Here is a 10,637-nt window from a genome sequence, read left to right as displayed (position 1 = left end):
CACAGGGGTTCTGTTCAGTTAACCACAAACCCCCCCTTTGAAGGCTCATATAGAAAGTAAATCCGGGAACAGGTTCCTCCATCATGGACCTGGCTCACCTCGCTGGAGCCGCTCCTCAAGTGGACCTGGGACATGTAGACCACGTGACCCAGACTCTTCATGCTGTCTCCGTCCCAACCGCGCACCGTTTCTGACAAGATCTGGAGCTCCAGGTTCTTGCGCTTTCGCAGGTCCTGGCACTGCACCTGCAGCAAAATATTCTTACTGTTACCAAATATCATCATTTTAGTCTTACTGAGATTCAAAGATTGTCAAACCAGCTTTTTAATTTCTTCTCTTATTATTTGTATTCTCCTCTGTGTGTTCTCTCCTGAACAAAACTTAGTTGTGCAAATAAAACTAAATTTAAACATATATAAAAATGTTTCAGATTAATATTTCTTGAATACAGATGTTTTCATTTGTATTTGTTAATTAAGATCAAACGGGACAAGCGGTAGAAAATGGATGGATGGCTAATTGTTTTGTACCCATTAGAGATGTCACTGTAGGAACATTTCTTATTGTGATCACAGTTATCATTATTATCGCCCTATTTTTAAATGTGCTAAAAACTACTTATACTGAAATCTTTCAACCAAGTTTTATTTAAAATAAACATTCAACATGTATGTATGTAAATCAAATAGAAAATTGAATGTGCAACACGAGCATTATAAACAAAGTAATATGGCAGACACAAAATAACATAAATAAATGTGAAAACTGTGCCAGATGGCACCTTATGGACATAAGACGTAACTGCACTTTTTGTCCATATAGATACAAATAGTGTTCATGTATGACAGGGGTGTCCAAACTTTTTCCACTGAGGGCCGCACACGGAAAAATTTAAGCATGCGGGGGCCATTTTGATATTTTTCATTTTCAAACCTTAACAAAATATATGGATTTTTTTTTTTAACCTTTATTTGTCCCGGGGACCATAAAGGGTCTCAGTCATTAAAATGTAAAAAATAAGTCAAATTATTATTATTTTTTATTTAACGCTTACAGTAAATCTCTATATCAACTTCAGGTTGATATAAAGTAAAAAAAAAAAAAAAAAAAAGGTTTTATGCCTTTTCTGTCAAAGATAACTTTGTTTTTTATAGTAAAACTGAAATATGCAGTATTTAGTAATTAGAGCCCTAAAAGATCAATAATGCAGGACACCATTGATTTTAATTATCTAATATTTTTGAGTAATCACAGTGAAATGTTAAATAAAATCCTACTAAATATATTATGGATCCAAAAGGTCCCCCACTCATAAAGTGATACATTTTTATTAGTTTTTTTTTTACTTTTAACACTTAAATTACAAGATCAACTTCAGATATATCTGTCCATTTTACGTTTGAACTATTATTTTGTTTGTATTATGCTCTTTTGTCAAATAAAACTTTGGTGTTTTTTTATGGCAACCACGCAATATATGCAATATTTTTTCCACATAAAACATTTTAAAGTGACATTTTTTAAGTAATAATTTATTGTAACAGAGATTTTTTCGTCTTTTTTTTTTTTTGAGCATTGGCAAAAAAATAAAAAAATAAACAAAGACAAAAGAAGAAGAAAACAGCCTGCATGGCAGCTTTGTGTCAACATTGCAACTTTTTCTCGTTAGATTTCACCTCATTCCACTTTTTTTAAATGTTTTTTTTTAATTTTTGCAATACTATCAATTTTGCAATTTTTGCAGAATGTGTGGGGGGCCGGTAAACGATTAGCTGCAGGCCGCAAATGGCCCCCGGGCCGCACTTTGGACACCTCTGATGTATGAGATCTAGGCTGCACGATTATGGCCCACATAATAATTAAGATGATATTTTATCAATATTGAAATCACAATTATTAATCACGATTATTCATTATGTTGGGTAAGACAGTGTTTGGGTGTGAACTCCACACCTTAGAGTCATTTGTAATGTCGAATGAAAATGCTGTGGGTAAACATTCTCCCTATATTTAAAGACAAATATTGGTGTTTGTGTTCATTAATAGTATTAAGGTGTCTAACTCATTATTGATCTCTATTTTTACATTTCCACAGAGAGAGGTATGTTATGTGTGTACAAGTAGATGCTGTATCGGGACAGATTCATTAAGAGTTTGAGCAGAAATACGTCCATTTTTAGTAAAAATCATGATATTAAAGCTATTCAAATGGTCTCACTAAATGGCTTGAATGAAATGTTCATTTAGTATGAGGTGTGAATAATTTTGAGTGCAACAGTAGCCACGTGTACATGACAACATTCATTTAATCTGATCGTCATTGGGATTACAATATTCCTGGGAAAAAAAGATCTGATTACGACGTGCATTACACCTTAAATCGGAATAATTGACTTTGACATGCGCAGAACGTAACAAACTGGAAAGTCGTGTCGTTGTTTGTGCTATGGCGCCATCTTTTGGACGAGTTGGCTCACTGCAGGTGCTGAAGAAGCAGTAAACAAACAGGGCTTTGTGCATTTCTGCTTGTCCGAAGCTACAATGGTGTTTACCATTTTTCCTTCTTTGCACTACTTTTGTTTTACCTCTCTTTTTGAAATGGAGCTGTACACTTTTGTTATACCTCTCTTTTTCTCTGTTGCGATTATGTAAAGTCGTGAATAAAACATTAAGACGACAATTTTATTAATACATCGACACATGACACTCCAGAACATACTTTTGCTCGTCTTGTTTTAAAGCAACAAAGTCTATAGTATATATAGCTACTACTTCTGTACATGTTGAATAGGGGGAGACAGCAGCAAGACAATCGCTTCATTCCGAGACTATTAAATGTAGTCCCCCTCCACTACCAAAGTACATCTGACATCAAAGACATGCGCAGTAAGGATCATTTCAACCGGAACATGAGAGGATGTGTTTTCATGCGCTACAATCCCAATGACTATCGACATAAAACACCCGCCTCGATTGGAATTACATTTTGATCCCAATGTGTGTGATTGGGTCAGAATATTCCCAATGGTGTGTTTACATGCAGCATTTTAATTCTGGTTAGACTTTTAATCCGATTACAAGTGTCCATGTGCACATACACTGCAAAAAGTGACATCTAAGTAAGATGAAATATGTCAAATAAGGCTGATATTTGCTTATTTTCTGTCTGATAAGATCATTCTTCTCACTAAGCAGATTTTATGTTCGAGTGTTTTACTTGTTTGAAGTGTTTTGGTCCTAAATGATGTCAGTAAGATATTACAGCTTGTTGCTGCGATTTGATGACCTATATTGAGTAAAACATGCTTGAAACTAGAATATCAAGTGTTGCAAAGCTGTGTCATCAACACTCACAAGTAGAAAACTACTTTTTTAAAGTCATCATTTCTTACTTCAAGCATGAAAATAAAATCATGATGCCGAGCGCATATCATGATGTCAAGATAATGGCACTAGTATTTACTTCATTTAAAGGCCTACTGAAATGAATTTTTATTTATTTAAACGGGGATAGCAGATCTATTCTATGTGTCACACTTGATCATTTCGCGATATTGCCATATTTTTGCTGAAAGGATTTAGTATAGAACAACGACGATAAAGATTGCAACTTTTGGTATCTGATAAAAAAAAGGCTTGCCCCTACCGGAAGTAGCGTGACGTAGTCAGTTGAACATATACGCAAAGTTCCCTATTGTTTACAATGATGGCCGCATGAAGTGAGAGAGATTCGGACCGAGAAAGCGACAATTTCCCCATTAATTTGAGCGAGGATGAAAGATTTGTGGATGAGTAAAGTGCAAGTGAAGGACTAGTGGGGAGTTGAAGCTATTCAGATAGGGAAGATGCTGTGAGAGTGACCTGATATTCAGCTGGGAATGACTACAACAGTAAATAAACACAAGACATATATATACTCTATTAGCCACAACACAACCAGGCTTATATTTAATATGCCACAAATTAATCCTGCATAAAAACACCTGCGTGTTTGTTACGCTAGCTCCTAGCTCCTCTGCTAGCTCCTAGCTCCATAGAACACGCCAATACAATTCAAACACCTGATCAACACACACAATCACTCAGCCCAAAAGACCGTTCACCTAACCCAAGGTTCATAAAGCTTATATATTTTAAAAAAGTTACGTACATACGCAAAAAAAAGTTGCGCACATACGGTCAAGCGATCAAATGTTTAGAAGCCAAAGCTGCATACTCACAGTAGCACGTCTGCGTCTTTGTCATCCAAATCAAAGTAATCCTGGTAAGAGTCTGTGTTGTCCCAGTTCTCTACAGGCGTCTGTGTATCGAAGTCAAAAGTCCTCCTGGTTAGAGTCTCTGTTATCCGAGTTCTTCCATCTTGACTGCATCTTTCGGGAATGTAAACAAAGAAGCGCCGGCTCTGTACTGTTGTTGCTGACTACGTTCGAAAAATACGTCCATTTCGCACCGACAACTTTCTTCTTTGCTTGCTCAGCTTCCTTCTCCATAATGCAATGAACATGATTGCAACAGATTCACGAACACAGATGTCCAGAATACTGTGGAATTATGAAATGAAAACAGAGCTTTTTCGTATTGGCTTCAATGTGGAAGGCATACCCGTGTTCCCCGGTCTACGTCACGCGCATACGTCATCCTCAGAGGCGTTTCGAACCGGAAGTTTAGCGGCAAATTTAAAATGTCACTTTATAAGTTAACCCGGCCGTATTGGCATGTGTTGCAATGTTAAGATTTCATCATTGATATATAAACTATCAGACTGCGTGGTCGCTAGTAGTGGCTTTCAGTAGGCCTTTAAGAATATTTTTCAACATATTGAGCAAAAAGGTCTCTTTTTTTTTTTACCAAGAAAAGTGCACTTGTTATTAGTGAGAATATACTTATTTTAAGCTATTTTTGGGTTCATTGAGGTTAGCTAATTTTACTTGTTTTGGAAAGTCTTGACAAGCCAAATTTTCTTGTTCTATTGGCAGATAATTTTGCTTAGTTCAAATAAAATACCCCTCATTTTTGTATTTTTTATTCTTGTTTTTGAACACTGACTTTTTGCAGTGTAGATGGTGTCATAACGGAGCAATTTCATTGGATGACGAATGAGTTATATGATTATGCTTTTTTTTGTCTACAATTTGATGTTCTAGAACAGACCTGGGCATTCTGCGGCTCTGTCCGGCCCCCGTGAGGCCAATCATAAATTACAAAATACATTTTTAAAAAGTATCTATGTCGAGTGTGCAATACAACGGTGCTGCTTTTGTTTTGAAAAGCGTTATTTGTATTACTTCCGTGTGGACGTATGCTCGTGTGTGATTGCGAGTGAATGTGAACAGCGGCAATCACAAATTACAAAATAAATTTTAAAAAAACATCTCTGTCGTGCGTGCAATACAACTGTGCTGCTTTTATTTTGAAAAGTGTTATTTATGGACGTATGTCCGTGTGTGACCTGTGAGTGAAGGTGCACAGCGACAAGTGATGCACGGTTACCCCCGAGACGCTAAAAAGAGAAAAGTTGATGAGGAACGGCGTGTTTTCAACAAGACATGGACTGCAAAGTATTTCTTTACATAAATTGAAGGTAAAGCCGTGTGCTTAATTTGCGCTACACAGCTTGCTGTGTTTAAAGAATATCATTTGAATCGCCGCTACACGATGAAGAACGAGGGAAAATACCGGAATCTGTCTGATGAAGCGCGCGCAAGGGAGGCTGATGCGTTGATGGTGAAACTGCAAACCCAACGAGGACTTTTTGCCAAATTTCACACCCTCAGAGATGCAGCTGTCAGGACAAGTTTCGTCATTTCTCACAAAATCGCCAGAAAAGTAAGGCGTTTTCTGACGGAGAGTTTATTAAGGAGTGCTTATTGGACTCTGTTGCGTTCATATGCCCCGGAGAAGAGGGACGCATTTGAGAACGTGTCACTCTCCCGACGCACTGTAACGAGGCGGGTTGAGACCATCGCTGGAAACTTGGAGCTTCAGCTGAAGAACAGAACGGCCGACTTTGACTGTTTTTCGCCGGCTTTGGATCGGAGATGTACGTGACACCGCCCAGCTGCTCATCTTCTTACGTGGGATAACTGCAGACTTTCAAATCACGGAGGAGCTGGCAGCCATGCAGTCAATAAAAAAGACAACCACAGGTAATGACTTGTTCACATACACTACCGTTCAAAAGTTTGGGGTCACATTAAAATGTCCTTATTTTTCAATGAAGATAACTTTAAACTAGTCTTAACTTTAAAGAAGTACACTCTATACGTTGCTAATGTGGTAAATGACTATTCTAGCTGGTTTTTGGTGCAATATCTACATAGGTGTATAGAGGCCCATTTCCAGCAACTATCACTCCAGTGTTCTAATGGTACAATGTGTTTGCTCATTGGCTCAGAAGGCTAATTGATGATTAGAAAACCCTTGTGCAATCATGTTCACACATCTGAAAACAGTTTAGCTCGTTACAGAAGCTACAAAACTGACCTTCCTTAGAGCAGATTGAGTTTCTGGAGCATCACATTTGTGGGGTCAATTAAACGCTCAAAATGGCCAGAAAAAGAGAACTTTCATCTGAAACGCGACAGTCTATTCTTGTTCTTAGAAATGAAGGATATTCCACAAAATTGTTTGGGTGACCCCAAACTTTTGAACGGTAGTGTAGGTAAATGCGTGTTCGGACATGTTAGGACTGAAATGGGACAAGCTGGCAGGTGTGACAACAGATGGTTGTCCAAATCTGACGGGGAATAATGTTGGACTTTTAAAGAGGATGCAGGATAAAGTGACAGAAATGGACATTTTTGCATTGTATTATACATCAGGAAGTGTTGTGTAAGACAGTGTTACAAATAAAACCATCAAAAGCAATCTGCTTTTGTATAAAGTTAAGTTAGGTTGAATGAAATTATTATTATTATTATTTATCTTACGGTATATCAAAAATAATTTAAGCAAAATTTAATCGGAATATTGTCGGTGTGGCCCTCCAGCAGTGCTCGGGTTGCTCATGCGGCCCCCGGTAAAAATGAATTGCCCACCCCTGTTCTAGAAGCAAGACCTACTGTTAAATCACAAATTCTTAAAGCCCAACCAAGTTGTAGTCATGGAAAATAAAGCGGTGTTTGCTTCTTATTTAATTTGAGGTCTGGGTGACATTTCATCGCGCTAACTCGGGCCTCCTCTGACTCAAAAAAAGGCAAACCGTCACGGTAAAAGTTTCTACGTTCCACTGCAGAAGGACTCCGTGGGCAGAGCCGTCCTTCAAGTGGAACAACATTTCAGTCACAATAATATCATTTTCCCCCCCGCAGCAGAGTGAGTCACCTCATCGTGTATTCTAGCGAGGAAGTGTGAGGAAACTATGAACAGCTTCAGTGTGGTTTTCCTCTTTTGCACATGTCTCATCTGCAGGTGTGCTAATAGACAAGTGACTGTGGTGAGGCGAGGGGTCATAAGAAGGGGCGTCACACGCTTACCACTAAGCTCCTGAATGCTGCAGTCGCCTTGACCATGTCTGGGAAGTCCGGGTGGCCTTCCTGTGACCAGCACACAAAACACAAACCCAGGAGTTCAGCATTTGAGACAAAATTGCACTTGTTTGTACCTTCAATCCTCTTCCGTATCTACATGTCACATATCTACATGTTATGTATCTACTGTTACGTATCTACATGTCACGTATCTACATGTCACGTATCTACATGTTACGCATCTACATGTTACGTATCTACATGTCACGTATCTACATGTCACGCATCTACATGTTACGCATCTACATGTTACGTACCTACATGTTACGTATCTACATGTTACGTATCTACATGTCACGTATCTACATGTTACGTATCTACATGTCATGTATCTACATGTCACGCATCTACATGTTACGCATCTACATGTTACGCATCTACATGTTACGCATCTACATGTTACATATCTACATGTCATGTATCTACATGTCATGTATCTACATGTCATGTATCTACATGTCATGTATCTACATGTTACGTATCTACATGTTACGTATCTACATGTTACGTATCTACATGTTACGTATCTACATGTTACGTATCTACATGTTACGTATCTACATGTCACGTATCTACATGTTACGTATCTACATGTCATGTATCTACATGTTACGTATCTACATGTTACGTATCTACATGTCACGTATCTACATGTTACGTATCTACATGTCATGTATCTACATGTCATGTATCTACATGTCATGTATCTACATGTTACGTATCTACATGTTACGTATCTACATGTTACGTATCTACATGTTACGTATCTACATGTCACGTATCTACATGTCACGTATCTACATGTTACGCATCTACATGTTACGTATCTACATGTCACGTATCTACATGTTACGCATCTACATGTTACGCATCTACATGTTACGTACCTACATGTTACGTATCTACATGTTACGTATCTACATGTCACGTATCTACATGTTACGTATCTACATGTCATGTATCTACATGTCACGCATCTACATGTTACGCATCTACATGTTACGCATCTACATGTTACGCATCTACATGTTACGCATCTACATGTTACATATCTACATGTCATGTATCTACATGTCATGTATCTACATGTCATGTATCTACATGTTACGTATCTACAGGTTACGTATCTACATGTTACGTATCTACAGGTTACGTATCTACAGGTTACGTACTTACATGTTACAGATGAAAGAATAGTACCGGTACTTTTCAAAGGCAGTGTAGTACTGATTTTAATCAATGAGTATGGCGGTACTTAATTAGTAGCGGTATAGTGAACAACATATGATGATGATGATGGTGTATAGTGAACAACATATGATGATGATGGTGTATAGTGAACAATATATGATGATGATGGTGTATAGTGAACAACATATGATGATGATGATGGTGTATAGTGAACAACATATGATGATGATGGTGTATAGTGAACAACATGTGATGATGATGGTGTATAGTGAACAACATGTGATGATGATGATGGTGTATAGTGAACAACATATGATGATGATGATGATGGTGTATAGTGAACAACATATGATGATGATGGTGTATAGTGAACAATATATGATGATGATGGTGTATAGTGAACAACATATGATGATGATGATGGTGTATAGTGAACAACATGTGATGATGATGGTGTATAGTGAACAACATGTGATGATGATGATGGTGTATAGTGAACAACATGTGATGATGATGGTGTATAGTGAACATATGATGATGATGGTGTATAGTGAACAACATGTGATGATGATGGTGTATAGTAAACAACATGTGATGATGATGGTGTATAGTGAACAACATGTGATGATGATGGTGTATAGTGAACAACATGTGATGATGATGATGATGGTGTATAGTGAACAACATATGATGATGATGGTGTATAGTGAACAACATGTGATGATGATGGTGTATAGTGAACGACATGTGATGATGATGGTGTATAGTGAACAACATGTGATGATGATGGTGTATAGTGAACAACATATGATGATGATGGTGTATAGTGAACAACATGTGATGATGATGGTGTATAGTGAACAACATGTGATGATGATGGTGTATAGTGAACAACATATGATGATGATGATGGTGTATAGTGAACAACATATGATGATGATGGTGTATAGTGAACAACATGTGATGATGATGGTGTATAGTGAACAACATGTGATGATGATGGCATATAGTGAACATATGATGATGATGGTGTATAGTGAACAACATATGATGATGATGATGGTGTATAGTGAACAACATGTGATGATGATGATGGTGTATAGTGAACAACATGTGATGATGATGGTGTATAGTAAACAACATGTGATGATGATGGTGTATAGTGAACAACATGTGATGATGATGATGATGGTGTATAGTGAACAACATATGATGATGATGGTGTATAGTGAACAACATGTGATGATGATGGTGTATAGTGAACAACATGTGATGATGATGATGATGGTGTATAGTGAACAACATATGATGATGATGGTGTATAGTGAACAACATATGATGATGATGGTGTATAGTGAACAACATGTGATGATGATGGTGTATAGCAGACCTGGGCATTCTGCGGCCCGCGGGCCGCATCCGGCCCTTTGTGCGTCCCTGTCCGGCCCGCGTGAGGCCAATTATAAATGACAAAATAAATTTAAAAAAGTATCTATGTCGAGTGTGCAATACAACGGTGCTGCTTTTGTTTTGAAAATCGTTATTTGTATTACTTCCGTGTGGACGTATGCGTGGTTGTGAGTGAATGTGAACAACTGCAATTACAAAATAAAGTTGAAAAAACATCTATGTCCTGCGCGCAATACAACTGTGCTGCTTTTATTTTGAAAAGTATTATTTATGGGCGTGTGTCCGTGTGTAACCTGCGAGTGAAGGTGCACATGCAGCGACAAGTGATGCACGGTTTACACCCGAGACGCCAAAAAGAGAAAAGTTGATGAGGAATGGCGTGTGTTCAACAATACATGAACTGCAAAGCAACGTCCCCTCACCTAAGGTGCGTGCCTGCGCAATTGCGCACTGCTCAAGCGTCCTCTGCGCGCAGCAAATATATGCCGCGCACCAAATCAAATCCCA

At 38.0% G+C, this 10,637-nt stretch overlaps 1 protein-coding gene across 2 annotated transcripts in view; it reads right to left on the bottom strand.

Moving 5' to 3' along the window:
* Positions 1 to 10,637, bottom strand: part of LOC133648161 (rho guanine nucleotide exchange factor 6-like) — a 119,238-nt gene that overhangs the window by 41,610 nt on the left and 66,991 nt on the right. For both annotated transcript variants that reach the window (XM_062043943.1, XM_062043944.1), the window contains exons 11-12: positions 7,476 to 7,535; positions 99 to 245 (exon numbers count right to left, since the gene is read on the bottom strand). In XM_062043943.1, the coding sequence (XP_061899927.1) occupies positions 99 to 245; positions 7,476 to 7,535 (207 nt within the window). The remainder of the gene's footprint in view (positions 1 to 98; positions 246 to 7,475; positions 7,536 to 10,637) is intronic.

The sequence above is a fragment of the Entelurus aequoreus genome, linkage group LG04, assembly GCF_033978785.1.
Source record: "Entelurus aequoreus isolate RoL-2023_Sb linkage group LG04, RoL_Eaeq_v1.1, whole genome shotgun sequence".
In the NCBI taxonomy this organism is placed as follows: Eukaryota; Metazoa; Chordata; class Actinopteri; order Syngnathiformes; family Syngnathidae; genus Entelurus; species Entelurus aequoreus.
This window is presented reverse-complemented; position numbering and strand designations above follow the sequence as displayed.